We start from the raw sequence: 20,713 nt of genomic DNA, 5'->3' as shown, positions 1-20,713 counted from the left end.
ATTACAAGGTCAAATTTTTCTATTCCATTACCATTTACACCAAAAAGTTCCTTCAAACTTTGGCGATTTGCCCTATAAGCTCCTGCAAGGTATAACAATCCAAAAAAAGTCCTCAGTTCTATTTCTCACCGAAAAAAAATACTCACCGAGTAACAAGCACCCTGAGAACACTGATGCTCAAGTGAGTAACGTGTAGTGACGAGCATGCTCGCTCATCACTAATTGACATCTGTTCTGTGATTGGAGATAACCCTGGTTTTGGCATGCAAATACTGATCAAAAATTCTAATGTGTGAATAAGGCCTACAACAGAACACAGTGAGGAAAATAAGTAAAGCCAGTGTGAATTACCAAGGCAAACAGAGTAGATTTTATGTATTGCTCATTTTTAACCCTCCGTCACATACAACTGATCTGACAGATTGTGAGGAAACCCCCTCCCTCCAGGTAGTCTCCTGTCTCTTGAAGGTCTGTGAAACCTGATATCACAGTTGGATTTCAGAGCTTCAGGGGAGAGAATATAGCTGCACAGATCTCCCAGGCTCATTGTATGTGAATACGTTACATTCAGTAAGGTTGGTATTTTATGTTTTTATTCATCACAATAGTTTATTTAGCTTGTTTTATGAATGTATAGCACAAAATGTGAGGATATTTCATAGAAATAAGGGAGATTTTATAAAAGAAAGTGTGCTGCTCAGGCATATACAGTAGTTCCCTAACATATTCCTTCTCTTGCTTCAGATTATCTGCTGAAATGGAGAGGAAAATGTACAATTTATCCAAACAACTTGATGTTGAGGAAGTAACAAACATGCTGTTAGATGATAGAGACCTCACACTGAATGAGGATTTAGGAGAGGAAAGTGAGATTGATTCTCATGATGAGGTGGAAGAATGTGTCCTGGATTCTGAAACAGAGCAAGATGGTGACAGTGGTGAGGATGAAGAAGTTGGATCATATTATATTGGAAAAGATAAAAATACTAAATGGAACAAGAAGCCATTCCAGAAAAAACGTAGGGAACCTTTAAACATTATTACTCACCTTCCTGCAGTAATAGGAACTGCACGTAATGCAAAAACTGCAGTTGAATGCTGGAACAGTATATTTACAGATGACATTCTGGACTCTATTGTCACATATACCAACCAATATATAGACATTATAAAGGACAAGTACATCTGCAACAGAACCATCAAGCCCACAGATGAAATAGAACTGCGTGCTTTTTTTGGATTACTGTACCTTGCAGGAGCTTATAGGGCAAATAGACAAAGTTTGGAGGAACTTTGGGGTAAAGATGGGGATGGAGTTGAAAAATTCAGCCTTGTTATGTCCATAAACAGATTCAAGATTCTAATTCGTTGCCTTCGGTTTGACGACAGAACTACCCGAACCGAACGCAAAACACATGACCGGCTTGCTCCAATTCGTGATATATTTCAAAGATTTGTTGTAAACTGTAAACAAAGTTATTACCCTGGAGAGAATCTCACTATTGACGAAATGCTCCCTGGTTTTCGTGGTAGATGTGCCTTTCGTCAATATATTCCATCAAAGCCAAACAAATATGGAATAAAAATTTATGCCCTTGTTGATGCCAGTAAGACCTACACTTACAACCTGGAAGTTTATGCAGGAAAACAACCAGAAGGTCCTTACTGTGTGAGCAACAAACCCATTGATGTTGTAAAAAGACTGGCTGAACCCTTATTTGGATCAGGTCGCAATATTACAGCTGACAATTGGTTTACAAGTTGTGATCTGATTGATTATCTGAAAATTCAGAAGCTGTCATATGTGGGAACTGTAAGAAAAAACAAAAGGGAATTGCCGCCACAGTTTGTAAGTGTGAAAGAGAGACAACAGTACAGCAGTATGTTTGCATTCCATAATGGAAAGGCTTTAGTTTCCTATGTACCACATGCCAAAAAAATCGTACTTCTTCTATCAACACTTCATGATGATGCTGCCATCGATCCTGGGACTGGGGCAGAAAAAACCCCGGAGACAATTACATTTTACAATGCCACCAAAGGGGGTGTGGATACAGCAGATCAGATGTGCTCCACTTTCAACGTCAGCAGAAACATCAAACGCTGGCCAATGGTCATATTTTTTGCTATGTTGAATTTGGGTGGCATAAATTCACAAGTAATTTATCTTGAAAACAAGCTTGAACCACTCCGTAGACGATTGTATCTGAAAAAATTGGCCCATGAACTAGTACTTGGAGAGCTACGCAGGAGAAGCGTGAAAACAATCGGTATCCCCTCTCGCCTTCAAGTTCAGCTCAAAAGGTTCCGCCCAGAAGATGATGGTGAAAAGTCACCATCTGCACCACCTCACAAAAGAAGGTGATGCACCACCTGCCAAACGGAAAGCGGAACCAGAAGGCTTTCAAATTATGAATGTCTCAAATGTCATAAAGCAATTTGCCTGACACATGCAAAAATGGTGTGTAATTCTTGCTATTTGCTCTGCAAGTGTGACTTTTCTGGGGAAACCTCAGCATCTACTTCTGATTGAATGTTTTTAATAGTACTTAAGGTACCTTAAAATTAAGTTTGTGTTCAAAAATTTTCTTTGTACATTTTTTTGAGAGAGTCGAACTGGGGACTATTTGGCGGGAGTTTTGAAAAGTTTGTATTTCACAGTTATTAGTTTTATGTTAAGTAAATGTTTTTTTTTGCAACTGATTATGTGTAGTCTCTTTTATTACATCCCTATGAAGGTCACTGATCACTTTTAGAGCACTGAAATTGCAAACATTAGATATTATAGGTATTTTTCCAGCAGGCGCCTGACAGGCACATTGTATGTGAACTCGTTAGTCCGAATATTGTATGTGACGGAGGGTTAACTGTAGTACCAGATAAAATAGGTTCTAGTAAAGAAGGAAAAAATAAATGAAGGAGGAAAAAGGGGGAATTGTTGAAATATTTATATTTTTTCATTTTCTATACGAAGTGGTCCTGTAAAGAGTACCTGTCATTTACATTTGTATTCCATAAATCACTAATCCACTTGAAAATAAGCAACTTTTCTTCATGGAACTTTGAGCACCAACTGCCATCTCCTTTCTCAGTAATGGGAAAATCTGTATTCACTGAATACAGATTTCTACCTGTGAATTGAGAATTTTAACCCCTTCAAGACCCCATTTTTTTTTAGTTTTTTCGCTCCCCTCCTTCCCAGAGCCATATCTTTTTTATTTCTCCATCAATATGTCCATGTGTGGGCTTATTTTTTGTGGGACAAGTTTTACTTTTGAACAACATCATTGGTTTCAGCATGTCATGTACTAGAAAATGGGAAAAAAATTCCAAGTTCGGTGAAATTGCAAGTGCAATCCCACAATTGTTTTTTGTTTGGCTTTTTTGCTAGGTTCACTAAATGCTAAAACTTGATTCTCCAGGTCATTACGAGTTCATAGACACCAAACATCTCTAAGTTATTTTTTATCTAATTAATAAAAAAAACTCCAAACTTTGCTAAAAAAAAAAAATTGCGCCATTTTCAGATAACCGTAGCGTCTCCATTTTTTGTGATCTCAGGTCGGGTGAGGGCTTATTTTCTGTGTGTTGAGCTGACGTTTTTAATGATACCATTTTGGTGCAGATACATTCTTTTGATCGCCCGTTATTGCATTTTAATGCAGTGTCGCGGTGACCAAAAAAACCGTAATTCTGGTGTTTCAATTTTTTTTCTCTCTACTCCGTTTAGAGATCAGGTTAATCCTTTTTTTATTGATATATCAGGCGATTCTGAACTCAGCGATATCAAATATGTGTATGTTTGATTTTTTTTTATTGTTCTATTTTGAATGGGGTGATTTAAACTTTTATATATTTTTTTTCATATTTTTAAAACATTTTTTTACTTTTGCCAAGTTTCAATAGCTTCCATGGGAGGCTAGAAGCTGGCACAACTCGATCTGCTCTGCTACACAGGAGCGATGCATAGATCGCTCCTATATAGGAGAATACAGCATTGCTATTAGCGCCGATCACAAGGTGGCGCACACAGCAATCCGGCAACAGCAACCATAGAGGTCTTCAATAGACCTCTGCTTGTCATGCTGATGCATCGCTGACCCCTGATCACTTGACGGGGGTCAGCGATGCCCTCATTTCCAGCCCAATGGCCGGAAGCGCTAGTTGAATGACAGTGGCATTTAACTAGTTAATAGCGGCGGGCAGATCACGATTCCACCTGCTGCTATTGCGGGCACATGTCAGCTGTACAAAACAGCTGACATTTCCGGGCTTTGATGTGGGCTCACCGCTGGAGCCCGCATGAAAGCAGGGGTTCTGACCTCGGACGTACTATCCCGTCCGAGGTCAGAAAGGGGTACTCTGTCAGCACAGAATGATTGTTAAAACCAAGTACAGGCATTCTACTTGTTTTGCATTCTTTAACTTGTTTCTCTGGCTCTATAAAGCCAGAGCTGTCAGTCAAAGAGGAGGGGGTGGAGGAAAAACAAGCAGGTAGAAGGTGCAAGTAAATTTTGGCCACACCTTGATGCACCGCTGTGCAGTTCAAAAGTGGATTTCTCTGATAAGATATATTGCAAAGTTTTATGTTTGCATGTGTACTATTTCTGGAAAGAAAAGGAAATTACAGTAAGGCAGGGCTATGATTTGATTGTAGTACAGATACATGGTTTAATGAAACCCTATAATCCCCACCTTTCTTTTCAAATGCTTGGACTGCTGTTTATATCTCCCCTCTGCTGTTTTTTTGGGAACTACCAGTAAGAAAATAATAATAATTGACAAACACGAATGCTGAAGAAAATATGCTTTATTGAAAAAAGTGATAGCCAGGAGAGACACTTGAATTTTTGGTTACTTTTCTAAATGCATCTTTTCAGTATTGACAGACATTAAATTTCATACTAGATAATCAGGAAACAGTGAGTATGTGTCAATTATTAAAGCAAAATGAAAATGTATACTATACCAAGAAGATGACGACGCACAATAAAGTGCAATGTCTTAAAGATCAGTAGTAGAATTAATTAACGTATTTGTAGATTCATTTACTATCTTGTATGAATATAATCAAAATCTGATTATCTGTAAGTAAATGCAACAGAACAAGCATGGCAGCTGCAAGATGTTATATGCTTGTAGGTATATGACCTTGTGATCCCATCTTCGCAAGCCAGCCAAATGGTTTCATCCTCAGATGATGCTTCATTGCAGCAGTGACAGTCGCTCTTTATTTCATGTTCTTTAAGGTCATATCTGAAAAAGGAAAAGTTGACTTTTCAATAAGGTGCATATGTCAACGAGATGTAAAGTATTATTATTATTATTTGGTAGTAGCCCTTGTGCATGTCTGTGTGATTATTGCATGAAGATTTTTTACAAAGTTTCTTACAGTCAAAAGATTTATGTAAAGTTTTTTTTTTTTTTTTAATGTTAGTGACCATTTAGCATAAAAGGAGGCCTCTTTAGTAGTGCATATATCGTTAAGATGGGAAGAAGTTGATCTGATAAAGCACTGACAGAACACTATTTTGTCATTTCTATTTGTCTGCAACATCCAGACTTGTTCATATTATTGCCTCCTGCGAGGATCAGGTTATCTGTTGAAGTCACGAAATGATAAATATGATTTATGACTTTCAATAAGCAGTTGGAAAAGGTAAGTGGGTTATGGTACAGCTACTACGACAGTAGGAAGTGGTAATGGAATTAGCAATTGTAATTGTGAAAGTGAATGATGATAAAGTGCTGGATCTGAGCTTGTTAACTTTCTAGTGGTGAGAAAGAAGGAGAGATTTTAGTGGTGTACAGAAACAATCCTCATACTGTGTGAGCAGAAAAAACAAGTGTTGTGAAAAAACCATCTTTGTTAAGCTGGACTCTCTAGATTCAGCAGAAATTTCACTAATGCTGCCCCTTTAAGTGCACAAATACTGTGGTGAGAAGAATAAGGCTTTAGGTTTCTTTTTTGCTGAGGTGCCTTTATGTGGCAAATTATATACCCAAAACCTAAATAGTTATCAAGATGAGTCCTGGACGCAAGGTCCTCACTTAGGGCTCTTTTCCATTTGCGAGAAACACGTCCGTGTCTCGCATGTGAAAACCAAGCTCTGGCGCTGGCACTCCAGAGCGGAGCGTGCGGCCGCATAGCAATACATGGAGCCGCACGCTCCGCTCCCAAGTGCCGGCGCCAGAGCTTGGTTTTCACATGCGAGACACGGACGTGTTTCTCACAAATGGAAAAGAGTCCTAAGTCATACATTGTAAAATAGCATGAATTAATAACCAGTCTTTTAGCAAAACAAGGATTTGGAATATTTTAACTATCAACTTGCCTTAAATTAATACCAAACAAATACCAATATTTTATAGGTTTCATGTTTTTTTTCACAGTATTTTAATCTGTGTTTCTAACTTTACACTTGCCTTGGTTTAGCTTCTTCACATTCGCCATTGCATGTTGCCATTGTAACAGATGCTGAACAGGTTATTACAGAGTATTCATCTGAGCCTGGGTAAGTAACAACTAAATCCATTGGTGATGGCGAAGGTTTGCACGAGTTGTCACCTGCAAAAAGGAAATCAGACATCATGTACTGAAGTTTACAATCAGGATAATTCCAAAAGGGTTAATATCTTAAATAGTTCAATATTTCATTTTTAGGATTAGATTTCAATTTTCCAGTACAATTTACAAAAAAAAATCTGATTTAACTCCATAACCCGAGGGCCATTTTCCGATTTTGCGTTTTCATTTTTTGCTCCCCTTCTTCCCAGAGTAATAACTTTTTTATTTTTTTGTCAAAATGACCATGTGAGGGCTTCTTTGCAGGACAAGTTGTAATTTTGAACGACATCATTGGTTTTAACATATCATGTACTGGAAAAAAAATGAAATCCAAGTGCGGTGAAATTGCAAAAAAAAGTGCAATTTCACAGTTGTTTTTTTTTTTTTACCATGTTCATTAAATGCTAAAACTGACCTGCCATTATGATTCTCCAGGTCATTACTAGTTCATAGACACCAAACATGTCTAAGTTATTTTTTATCTTCTTTTTTATTTATGAGGTGAAAAAAAATCCAAACTTTGGTAAAAAAAAAATGGCGCCATTTTACGAGACCTGTATTGTCTTCATTTTTCATGATTTTGGGCTGGGAGATGACTTATTCTTTGCATGCCGAGCTGACATTTATATTTACAACATTTTAGGGTAGATACGATCTTTTGATCGCCCGTTATAGCATTTTATTTCAAAGTAGTGGCGACAAAAAAACCTTAATTCTGGCTTAACGTTACGGAACGTAAATCAGACGACGGAAGCGCAAGGGAGCGTGAAACGGCCGCCATCCGATTTTTTTTTCCCGTTCCACACCCCCCCGCTGAAGATGTTTTAAATCGTCACAATAAAGATTGGATTTTAGAAACGCTGAGTGCCACCCTTTTTTCTCTTCAGTATACGTATTTATGCAATTGTTTGCAGGGTTTGGAACCCGTGAATCCGAAAGGGCGGTGGTAATCACACACAGTGGATTTTTGGGCTCAGGTGTTGCAGCGGTGCAGGATTCTTTCTTCTATAGTATTGAAGGAGTCTTAAAAATAATCACTCTTATTGCACTCCATGTCGACAAAATCACTGCCCTTGTTGAGTTGAGATGTCCACCCTCAATTCTGATCTCCGCAGGCCTGGGGTGCATCGATATGTGAGTGAACAAGCTTGTATATAATTAAATGTGGACAAGCGAGAAAAAAGAGCTCTTAACCCATTACTTGCCAAATTAAAATTTTTACAAGTACGGATTTTTCAGAAAAGGGTGTCCCAATATTCAATTAAAAATGACAATGACATGATTTCCTATTTTGAAAACATTCATTTTACAAACACAACACAAAAAATTGGACCTAATTATAAAAATTATAAAATCTTTGTTGCTAGAAGCTAAAGATTAGGCGTCCCAAAAAAACAACATTGGTAGACAATGGGTTAACTGAGTGACTAGGGGATCGAGTTTGAGGCACTGTAATGTCCTACCTTCCAGGCTGCATTGTCGAAAGGTGACATGAGCCTCTCATGTCAGGAGGTAATCTGAATTATCTCTCAGTGGGCAGCACAATCCTCTTTTAGCAGTATGATTGTGGAGACCACTGAGGAATATTAGTCATATTTTAAATGAGATATGAAAGACTGAGCCATAGCACGTTTTCGGTCTATGAGTTAAGTTCTTATTACCAGAGGCCATTAAAATGGAAGAAACGGACAAAATGTGTGCTCCAGTGTCTGCAGGGCCCAGGATAATGAGCTTGCTCAGGTAACAATCCTCCTCTCCAGTGCTGTACTCTGTCTTCCTACTGCCAACCAGGGAGTTCTTTAGGTAATTGTTCTGGGATGGGGCATAGTTATGAGGGCCTTAAGTGCTCCAGGAGACTCCATGAGAAATTAAGTAGCAGTAAGTGTATGAATTAGAGTGTATTTGATCCCTTGCTGATTTTGTAAGTTTGCCCACTGACGAACACATGAACAGTCTATAATTTTAAGGGTAGGTTAATTTTAACATTGAGAGATAGAATATCAAAAATAAAATCCAGAAAATCACATTGTATAAATGATATAAATTTTGTTGTATTTTGCAGTGAGAAGTAAGTATTTGATCCCCTACCAACAATTAAGAGTTCCGGTTCCAACAGACCAGTTAGACGCTCATAATCAACTCGTTACCTGCATTAAAGACCGCTATCTTACATAGTCACCTTTATAAAAGACTCATGTCCACAGACTCAATTAATTAGTCAGACTCTAACCTCTACACCATGGGTAAGACCAAAGAGTCAGGGACAAGATCATAGACCTGCACATAGCTGGAATGGGCTACAAAACCATAAGTAAGATGCTGGGTGAGAAGGAGACAATTGTTGGTGCAAAAGTAATGAAATGGAAGAAATACAAAATGACTGTCAATCGACATCGATCTGAAGCACCATGCAAAATCTCACCTCGGGGGCAGCTGGGACCACAGTCACCAAGAAAACAATTGGTAACACATTACGCCATAAAGGTTTATATTCCTGCAGTGCCCAGAAGGTCCCCCTGCTCAAGAATGCACATGTGCAGGCCCATCTGAAGTTTTCCAAAGAACACCTGGATGATTCTGTGAGTGATTGAGAGAAGGTGCTGTGGTCAGATGAGACAAAAATTGAGGACTTTGGCATTAACTCAACTCGCCGTGTTTGTAGGAAGAGAAATGCTACCTATGACCAAAGAACACTGTCCCCACTGTCAAGCATGGAGATGGAAACATTATGTTTTGGGGATGTTTCTCTGCTAAGGGCGCAGGACTACTTCACCGCATCAAGGGGAGAATGGATGAAGCCATGTACGGTAAAATGGTGAGTGCCAACCTCCTTCCCTCCACCAGGATATTGAAAATGGGTCATGGCTGGGTCTTCCAGCAAGACAATGACCTAAAACATACAGCCAAGGCAACAAAGAAGTGACTCAAAAAGAAGCATGTCTCCAGACCTTAATCCCATAGAACAGTTATGGAGGGAGTTGAAGCTCCGAGTTACCAAGTGACAGCCTCAAAACCATAATAATTTACAGATCTGCAAAGAGGAGTGGACCAAAATTCCTCCTGACATGTGCAAACCTCATCATCAACTAAAAAAAAGTCTGACTGCTGTGCTTGCCAAACAGGGTTTTTGACACCAAGACTTGCTTGCCAGAGGGATCAAATACTTATTTCTCACTGTAAAATGCAAATAAATGTATACAATTTATACAATGTGATTTTCTGGATTTTATTTTTTATATTCTATCTCTCAATGTTAAAATTAACCTACTCTTAAAATTATAGACTGTTCATGTCTTTGTCAGTGGGCAAACTGACAAAATCAGCAAGGGATCAAATACTTATTTCCCCCACTGTATGTGTATATACACTATATATATATATATATATATATATATATATATATATATATATATATATATATATATATATGGAATTGAATTTGAACATGTGTTTTTTGTTAATTGGTGTCGGAGAGTAGGTTTATTGAGCGAGCCATGTAGAATGAATGTGGAATGAATTTCTAAAAAAATGTGAAGGGTTTAATGGATAGAAAAGAAAACATAATATTTTAATACATATTTTATAATATATAATATCTACATTCAGTCGCAGCGGTGGGGGAATTCCAAAGATCACTGTAGTACAATTAAAGGAACTTTCGCGCTGACCTACTTTCTCACGCATACATCACACACTCAGTCTATTCATACTTTCTTATTCATAAAATCCCAAATTTTGAACAACTATTGTTTCTTCTCTTTAATAATTTTCTTTCTCATTGTATATATAATATATAATTGAATTTAAATTAATTATCTTTAGTATGTAATTCAACATTATAATATACTATTTTATATCTCAAAATAGTATACACTGTGTGCAGAATTATTAGGCAAGTTGTATTTTTATCACATGATACTTTTTATACATGTTGTCCTACTCCAAGCTGTACAGGCTTGAGAGCCAACTACCAATTAAGGAAATCAGGTGATGTGCATCTCTGTAATGAGGAGGGTGTTGTCTAATGACATCAAAACCCTATATAAGGTGAGCTTAATTATTAGGCAACTTCCTTTCCTTTGGCAAAATGGGTCAGAAGAGAGATTTGAAAAGTTCAAAATTGTGAGATGTCTTGCAGATGGATGCACCAGTCTTGAAATTGCCAAACTTTAGAAGCGTGATCACCGAACAATCTAGCGTTTCATGGCAAATAGCCAACAGGGTCGCAAGAAGCGTGTTGGGCAAAAAAGGCGCAAAATAACTGCCCATGAATTGAGAAAAATCAAGCATGAAGCTGCCAAGATGCCATTTGCCACCAGTTTTGCCATATTTCAGAGCTGCAACGTTACTGGAGTAACAAAAAGCACAAGGTGTGCAATTCTCAGGGACACGGCCAAGGTAAGGAAGGCTGAAAAACGACCATATTTGAACAAGAAACATAAGATAAAACATCAAGACTGGGCCAAGAAATATCTTAAGACTGACTTTTCAAAGGTTTTATGGACTGATGAAATGAGAGTAACCCTTGATGGGCCAGATGAATGGGCCAGAGGCTGGATCAGTTAAGGGCAGAGAGCTCCACTCCGACTCAGACGCCAGCAAGGTGGAGGTGGGGTACTGGTATGGGCTGGTATCATAAAAGATGAACTTGTAGGACCTTTTTGGGTTGAGGAAGGAGTGAAGCTCATCTCCCAGACCTACTGCCAGTTTCTGGAAGACAACTTCTTCAAGCAGTGGTGCAGGAAGAAGTCGGTATCATTCAAGAAAAACATGAATTTAAGTGCAGAACAATGCTTCATCACATCCCTCCAACTACTCCACAGCGTGGCTGGCTAGTAAAGGTCTCAAAGAAGAAAAAATAATGACATGGCCCCCTTGTTCACCTGATCTGAACCCCATAGAGAACCTGTGGTCCCTCATAAAATGTGAGATCTACAGGGATGGAAAACAGTCCACCTCTCGGAACAGTGTCTGGGAGGCTGTGGTGGCTGCTGCACGCAATGTTGATAGTAAACAGATCAAGCAACTGACAGAATCTATGGATGGAAGGCTGTTGAGTGTCAACATAAAGAAAGGTGACTATATTGGTCACTATTTTTGGGGATTTTCTTTTTGCATGTCAGAAATGTTTATTTCTAAATTTTGTGCAGTTATATTGGTTTACCTGGTGAAAAAAAGCAAGTGGGATGGGAATATATTTGGTTTTTATTAAGTTGCCTAATAATTTTGCACAGTAATAGTTACCTGCAAAAACAGATATCCTCCTAAGATAGCCAAATCTGAAAAAAACCCACTCCAACTTCCAAAAATATTAAGCTTTGATATTTATGAGTCTTTTGGGTTGATTGAGAACATAGTTGTTGATCAATAATAACAATAATCCTCTAAAATACAACTTGCCTAATAATTCTGCACATGGTGTACATATTTTTCTATCCACTAATCCCTTTAAAGGGAACCTGTCACCTGAATTTGGCGGGACAGGTTTTCGGTCATATGGGTGGAGTTTTCGTGTGTTTGATTCACCCTTTCCTTACCCGCTGGCTGCATGCTGGCCGCAATATTAGATTGAAGTTTATTCTATGTCCTCCATAGTAAATGCCTGGCCAAGGCAAGATTGTTTCAGTCATTTCAGTCATGTTTACTGAACAAGTTCTGTCAGTCACAGAGCCATGTAGTTGTCACGTTTACTGAACAAGTTCTGTCAGTGACAGTGCCACGTAGTTCAGTCATGTTTACTGAACAAGTTCTGTCAGTCACAGTGCCACCTAGTTCAGTCACGTTTACTGAACAAGTTCTGTCAGTCAAAGTGCCATGTAGTTCAGTCATGTTTACTGAACAAGTTCTGTCAGTCACAGTGCCACATAGTTCACTCATGTTTACTGAACAATTTGTCAGTCACAGTGCCATGTAGTTCAGTCATGTTTACTGAACAAGTTCTGTCAGTGACAGTGCCACATAGTTCACTCACATTTACTGAACACATTCTGTCAATCACAGTGCCACGTAGTTCAGTCACGTTTACTGAACAAGTTCTGTCAGTCACAGTGCCACCTAGTTCAGTCACGTTTACTGAACAAGTTCTGTCAGTCACAGTGCCATGTAGTTCAGTCATGTTTACTGGACAAGTTCTGTCAGCCACAGTGCTACATAGTTCACTAATGTTTACTGAACAATTTGTCAGTCACAGTGCCACATAGTTCAGTCACATTTACTGAACAAGTTCTGTCAGTCACAGTGCCATGTAGTTCAGTCATGTTTACTGAACAAGTTCTGTCAGTCACAGTGCCACGTAGTTCAGTCACATTTACTGAATAAGTTCTGTTAGTCACAGTGCGACATAGTTCTCTCACGCTTACTGAATAAATTCTGTCAGTCACAGTCCCACTTAGTACAGTCACGTTTACTGAACATGTTCTGTCAGTCACAGTGTCAGGTAGTTCAGTCATGTTTACTGAACAAGTTCTGTCAGTCACAGTGCTACATAGTTCACTCATGTTTACTGAACAATTTGTCAGTCACAGTGCCACGTAGTTCAGTCACATTTACTGAATAAGTTCTGTTAGTCACAGTGCGACATAGTTCTCTCACGCTTACTGAATAAGTTCTGTCAGTCACAGTGCCATGTAGTTCAGTCATGTTTACGGAACAAGTTCTGTCAGTCACAGTGCTACATAGTTCACTCATGTTTACTGAACAATTTGTCAGTCATGGTGCCACGTAGTTCAGTCACGTTTACTGAACAAGTTCTGTCAGTCACAGTGCCATGTAGTTCAGTCATGTTTACGGAACAAGTTCTGTCAGTCACAGTGCCACATAGTTCACTCACATTTACTGAACACATTCTGTCAATCACAGTGCCACGTAGTTCAGTCACGTTTACTGAACAAGTTCTGTCAGTCACAGTGCCATCTAGTTCAGTCATGTTTACTGAACAAGTTCTGTCAGTCACAGTGCCACCTAGTTCAGTCACGTTTACTGAACAAGTTCTGTCAGTCACAGTGCCATCTAGTTCAGTCATGTTTACTGAACAAGTTCTGTCAGTCACAGTTCCATGTAGTTCAGTCATGTTTACTGAACAAGTTCTGTCAGTCACAGTGCGACATAGTTCTCTCACGCTTACTGAATAAGTTCTGTCAGTCACAGTCCCACTTAGTACAGTCATGTTTACTGAACAAGTTCTGTCAGTCACAGTGCCATGTAGTTCAGTCATGTTTACTGGACAAGTTCTGTCAGTCACAGTGCCATGTAGTTCAGTCATGTTTACGGAACAAGTTATGTCAGTCACAGTGCCACCTAGTTCAGTCACGTTTACTGAACAAGTTCTGTCAGTCATAGTGCCAACTAGTTCAGTCATGTTTACTGAACAAGTTCTGTCAGTCACAGTGCCACGTAGTTCAGTCACGTTTACTGAACAAGTTCTGTCAGTCACAGTGCCGCATAGTTCACTCATGTTTACTGAACAATTTGTCAGTCACAGTGCCACGTAGTTCAGTCACGTTTACTGAACAAGTTCTGTCAGTCACAGTGCCATGTAGTTCAGTCATGTTTACTGAACAAGTTCTGTCAGTCACAGTGCCACATAGTTCACTTACATTTACTGAACACATTCTGTCAATCACAGTGCCATGTAGTTCAGTCACGTTTACTGAACAAGTTCTGTCAGTCACAGTGCCACCTAGTTCAGTCACGTTTACTGAACAAGTTCTGTTAGTCACAGTGCCATGTAGTTCAGTCATGTTTACTGAACAAGTTCTGTCAGTCACAGTGCTACATAGTTCACTCATGTTTACTGAACAATTTGTCAGTCACAGTGCCACGTAGTTCAGTCACATTTACTGAACAAGTTCTGTCAGTCACAGTGCCATGTAGTTCAGTCATGTTTACTGAACAAGTTCTGTCAGTTACAGTGCCACATAGTTCACTCATGTTTACTGAACAATTTGTCAGTCACAGTGCCACGTAGTTCAGTCACATTTACTGAATAAGTTCTGTTAGTCACAGTTCGACATAGTTCTCTCACGCTTACTGAATAAGTTCTGTCAGTCACAGTGCCATGTAGTTCAGTCATGTTTACGGAACAAGTTCTGTCAGTCACAGTGCCACATAGTTCACTCACATTTACTGAACACATTCTGTCAATCACAGTGCCACGTAGTTCAGTCACGTTTACTGAACAAGTTCTGTCAGTCACAGTGCCATCTAGTTCAGTCATGTTTACTGAACAAGTTCTGTCAGTCACAGTGCCACCTAGTTCAGTCACGTTTACTGAACAAGTTCTGTCAGTCACAGTGCCATCTAGTTCAGTCATGTTTACTGAACAAGTTCTGTCAGTCACAGTTCCATGTAGTTCAGTCATGTTTACTGAACAAGTTCTGTCAGTCACAGTGCGACATAGTTCTCTCACGCTTACTGAATAAGTTCTGTCAGTCACAGTCCCACTTAGTACAGTCATGTTTACTGAACAAGTTCTGTCAGTCACAGTGCCACCTAGTTCAGTCACGTTTACTGAACAAGTTCTGTCAGTCACAGTTCCATGTAGTTCAGTCATGTTTACTGAACAAGTTCTGTCAGTCACAGTGCCACATAGTTCACTCATGTTTACTGAACAATTTGTCAGTCACAGTGCCATGTAGTTCAGTCATGTTTACTGAACAAGTTCTGTCAGTCACAGTGCCACATAGTTCACTCACATTTACTGAACACATTCTGTCAATCACAGTGCCACGTAGTTCAGTCACGTTTACTGAACAAGTTCTGTCAGTCACAGTGCCACCTAGTTCAGTCACGTTTACTGAAAAAGTTCTGTCAGTCACAGTGCCATGTAGTTCAGTCATGTTTACTGGACAAGTTCTGTCAGCCACAGTGCTACATAGTTCACTCATGTTTACTGAACAATTTGTCAGTCACAGTGCCACATAGTTCAGTCACATTTACTGAACAAGTTCTGTCAGTCACAGTGCCATGTAGTTCAGTCATGTTTACTGAACAAGTTCTGTCAGTCACAGTGCCACGTAGTTCAGTCACATTTACTGAATAAGTTCTGTTAGTCACAGTGCGACATAGTTCTCTCACGCTTACTGAATAAATTCTGTCAGTCACAGTCCCACTTAGTACAGTCACGTTTACTGAACATGTTCTGTCAGTCACAGTGTCAGGTAGTTCAGTCACGTTTACTGAACAAGTTCTGTCAGTCACAGAGCCATGTAGTTGTCACGTTTACTGAACAAGTTCTGTCAGTGACAGTGCCACGTAGTTCAGTCATGTTTACTGAACAAGTTCTGTCAGTCACAGTGCCATGTAGTTCAGTCATGTTTACTGAACAAGTTCTGTCAGTCACAGTGCTACATAGTTCACTCATGTTTACTGAACAATTTGTCAGTCACAGTGCCACGTAGTTCAGTCACGTTTACTGAACAAGTTCTGTCAGTCACAGTGCCATATAGTTCAGTCATGTTTACTGAACAAGTTCTGTCAGTCACAGTGCCGCATAGTTCACTCATGTTTACTGAACAATTTGTCAGTCACAGTGCCACGTAGTTCAGTCACGTTTACTGAACAAGTTCTGTCAGTCACAGTGCCACCTAGTTCAGTCACGTTTACTGAACAAGTTCTGTCAGTCACAGTGCCATATAGTTCAGTCATGTTTACTGAACAAGTTCTGTCAGTCACAGTGCCGCATAGTTCACTCATGTTTACTGAACAATTTGTCAGTCACAGTGCCACGTAGTTCAGTCACGTTTACTGAACAAGTTCTGTCAGTCACAGTGCCATGTAGTTCAGTCATGTTTACGGAACAAGTTCTGTCAGTCACAGTGCTACATAGTTCACTCATGTTTACTGAACAATTTGTCAGTCATGGTGCCACGTAGTTCAGTCACGTTTACTGAACAAGTTCTGTCAGTCACAGTGCCATGTAGTTCAGTCATGTTTACGGAACAAGTTCTGTCAGTCACAGTGCCACATAGTTCACTCACATTTACTGAACACATTCTGTCAATCACAGTGCCACGTAGTTCAGTCACGTTTACTGAACAAGTTCTGTCAGTCACAGTGCCACCTAGTTCAGTCATGTTTACTGAACAAGTTCTGTCAGTCACTGTGCCATGTAGTTCAGTCATGTTTACTGAACAAGTTCTGTCAGTCACAGTGCTACATAGTACACTCATGTTTACTGAACAATTTGTCAGTCACAGTGCCACGTAGTTCAGTCACATGTACTGAACAAGTTCTGTCAGTCACAGTGCCATGTAGTTCAGTCATGTTTACTGAACAAGTTCTGTCAGTCACAGTGCGACATAGTTCTCTCACGCTTACTGAATAAGTTCTGTCAGTCACAGTCCCACTTAGTACAGTCACGTTTACTGAACACGTTCTGTCAGCCACAGTGTCAGGTAGTTCAGTCACGTTTACTGAACAAGTTCTGTCAGTCACAGAGCCATGTAGTTGTCACGTTTACTGAACAAGTTCTGTCAGTGACAGTGCCACGTAGTTCAGTCATGTTTACTGAACAAGTTCTGTCAGTCACAGTGTCACCTAGTTCAGTCATGTTTACTGAACAAGTTCTGTCAGTCACAGTGCCACCTAGTTCAGTCACGTTTACTGAACAAGTTCTGTCAGTCACAGTGCCATGTAGTTCAGTCATGTTTACTGAACAAGTTCTGTCAGTCACAGTGCTACATAGTTCACTCATGTTTACTGAACAATTTGTCAGTCACAGTGCCACGTAGTTCAGTCACGTTTACTGAACAAGTTCTGTCAGTCACAGTGCCATATAGTTCAGTCATGTTTACTGAACACGTTCTGTCAGTCACAGTGCCACATAGTTCACTCATGTTTACTGAACAATTTTTCAGTCACAGTGCCACGTAGTTCAGTCACGTTTACTGAACAAGTTCTGTCAGTCACAGTGCCATGTAGTTCAGTCATGTTTACGGAACAAGTTCTGTCAGTCACAGTGCCACATAGTTCACTCACATTTACTGAACACATTCTGTCAATCACAGTGCCACGTAGTTCAGTCACGTTTACTGAACAAGTTCTGTCAGTCACAGTGCCACCTAGTTCAGTCATGTTTACTGAACAAGTTCTGTCAGTCACTGTGCCATGTAGTTCAGTCATGTTTACTGAACAAGTTCTGTCAGTCACAGTGCTACATAGTACACTCATGTTTACTGAACAATTTGTCAGTCACAGTGCCACGTAGTTCAGTCACATTTACTGAACAAGTTCTGTCAGTCACAGTGCCATGTAGTTCAGTCATGTTTACTGAACAAGTTCTGTCAGTCACAGTGCGACATAGTTCTCTCACGCTTACTGAATAAGTTCTGTCAGTCACAGTCCCACTTAGTACAGTCACGTTTACTGAACACGTTCTGTCAGTCACAGTGTCAGGTAGTTCAGTCACGTTTACTGAACAAGTTCTGTCAGTCACAGAGCCATGTAGTTGTCACGTTTACTGAACAAGTTCTGTCAGTGACAGTGCCACGTAGTTCAGTCATGTTTACTGAACAAGTTCTGTCAGTCAAAGTGTCACCTAGTTCAGTCATGTTTACTGAACAAGTTCTGTCAGTCACAGTGCCACCTAGTTCAGTCACGTTTACTGAACAAGTTCTGTCAGTCACAGTGCCATGTAGTTCAGTCATGTTTACTGAACAAGTTCTGTCAGTCACAGTGCTACATAGTTCACTCATGTTTACTGAACAATTTGTCAGTCACAGTGCCACGTAGTTCAGTCACGTTTACTGAACAAGTTCTGTCAGTCACAGTGCCATATAGTTCAGTCATGTTTACTGAACACGTTCTGTCAGTCACAGTGCCACATAGTTCACTCATGTTTACTGAACAATTTGTCAGTCACAGTGCCACGTAGTTCAGTCACGTTTACTGAACACGTTCTGTCACTCACAGTGCGCCAAAGTTTATTCACGTTTACCGAACACGTTCAGTCAGTCAATGTGGTGTAAAAAAAATATTTTGGGTTGATATTGTTAATAAATATATTATAGTGTCGATGTACTTCTTTCGTCTGATGAGTTATTTAAATACAGTTAGATATTCATGTAATGGTTTATATATTTTGATGATTTATTTAATAATGTTGTTCAGTGGTATTAAGTTCTATGAGCAATAAAATTTAATGATAATGTATATATTTTACCCGGAAAATCCTCTCTATTCATTGCATTATTCTTAAATCTTCATAAATAAACTACATACATATTCTAGAATACCCGATGCGTTAGAATCGGGCCACCATCTAGTATATAATAATTACTTACACTTTATGCAAATGTCACGCATATTTCTTTAGAAATTTCTTTAGGTTCATTTTTTGGTGTTTATACAATGAAAAAGTTTTGTTTAGTGCACAAATAATGATGAGTGAACTTTAATATACCATGTGCCTTCTTGGCATCATTATTTGAATTCAACTCCTATAAATCTGTCTGACTGTTTCATGTATCTAAATGGGGTTATATCCTGAGGAAGAAGTGTGTGTACTTCGAAAAGCAAGGATTAAAAACCACATTAAATTAAAAAAAAAAAAAGTTCCTGGTTCTTTACCTTACCATTTACTCATCAGAAAATCCACTATTTCTCCTATATCCATTCTTTAAGAATTGTAACATGTTGATTGTTCCGTCCATACAACTACACGAGGACTTGCTTTTTGCGTGGTCATCTGATGTTTTTATGGAAACCAATTTGGGGTATATACAACACTGTAATTGCTTTTTACTGCATGTTTTAAGAATGTAAGATGACCAGAAAAAGCAGTTCTGGCTGTACAATTTTTGTTCTTGGTTAATAAGCTTTATATTTTGATCATTTTGATAGACCGAACTTTTATGGATGTTGCCCTATCAAATATAAATATATATTTTTTCTTTATTTTTCTTAATGAGGAAATACATCACCAGAACCACCATCACTGAATGAATAAATCAACATTTTAAGTCCCAAAGTTTGACACATTTTTAAGATAGAAAACCAAAACAAAGGCCCCATATATATCCAATGCAGTTTTACTTACAAGTATAACAACATCTATTTTCATCATAAATTCTTCCATCCTAAAACATAAAGCAGAACATTTAAGGAAAGATAAAATACTTTTTAAATTATTTTTTAAAAATAAATTTTGATTCAGTTGATCTTTATAAAGGTGGGCGATAATAACAGATATGACCAACATAACAGACTACTCTATCATTACAGGCTACTCATTTTTCCTAAATACCTGATCAATACAATTGTCAAGTTATGCAGTAAAACAGTAGTAGGGAAGATATTAAATCACTACATATAAGTCAAGTTTGCTGTTTAAGACTGGCTAATAGCCCTATAGGAGCTAATGGTAATAGGTCATGGTAATGTTAACTACTTGGTCAACATTCAGCTTTCAACAACTAAAAATACAAAAACTAAAACATGGAACATGAATAAACTTAGAAGTGGAGAACAGAGCGCACAACTCCGTGGCTGGTGGATAAATCCTCCAGGATATATTGGATCCAGCCAGAAAAACATGTGGGCTGCACTGTTGGAGTTAAATTGATTTTTCAACAATGATGATGAAACGTTTTTTATTCACAATTGGTTTATACATAATACCCACATCATTATGAAGTTAAAAAAAAAAAAACGTCACACATTTGGTTTCTATACTTGATAAAGATGCTGATATGGCATTGAAATATGTTGTTGTGAATAAAAAACCTTTTAGCATCATTTTTGAAGAATCAATTTACTCTAACAGCGCAGCCTACCTTATGCGTTTTACTCAACTGGATACAAAAAATATAACATAACACATTTATTTTATTACTTTATCAATTTTTCATATAACATTTATCAGAACAGATATTAAAACCATATTTTGCTTTAAAAGCTAGAAACGCCATTTGTAGAATCTGTAGAAGTGGGATTCCATTCAGTTAAGTGGGGTTTCCACTTCTTTTATCCTGATGTCCTATCCCAGGGATAGATTAACCATATTAGATTGTTGAGGGTCCACTTTACAGGGGTAACAAAGTAGTATACCAAATGAAAAGAAGAAAAACCTCTATAAAATAACATTTATTATTTATCAATAGGGAGAGAGAACATGCTTGGTGATACTTGGTTATCACTCAAGTATCA

The 20,713-nt window shown here is 38.7% G+C and overlaps 1 protein-coding gene across 22 annotated transcripts in view; it reads right to left on the bottom strand.

Annotated features, from left to right (window-relative positions):
• Positions 1 to 4,794: 4,794 nt before the first annotated feature.
• Positions 4,795 to 20,713, bottom strand: part of LOC138676110 (mucin-19) — a 769,116-nt gene continuing 753,197 nt past the window's right edge. For all 22 annotated transcript variants that reach the window (XM_069765013.1, XM_069765031.1, XM_069765021.1 and 19 more), the window contains 3 exons: positions 19,605 to 19,644; positions 6,427 to 6,568; positions 4,795 to 5,256 (listed from right to left, as the gene is read on the bottom strand). In XM_069765013.1, coding sequence (XP_069621114.1) covers positions 5,082 to 5,256; positions 6,427 to 6,568; positions 19,605 to 19,644 — 357 coding nt within the window. In that variant the 3' untranslated portion in view covers positions 4,795 to 5,081. The remainder of the gene's footprint in view (positions 5,257 to 6,426; positions 6,569 to 19,604; positions 19,645 to 20,713) is intronic.

Source organism: Ranitomeya imitator, chromosome 4 (genome assembly GCF_032444005.1).
Source record: "Ranitomeya imitator isolate aRanImi1 chromosome 4, aRanImi1.pri, whole genome shotgun sequence".
Classification (NCBI taxonomy): domain Eukaryota; kingdom Metazoa; phylum Chordata; class Amphibia; order Anura; family Dendrobatidae; genus Ranitomeya; species Ranitomeya imitator.
The sequence above is the reverse complement of the archived record's forward strand: the minus strand, read 5'-3'. Positions and strand labels throughout refer to the sequence as shown.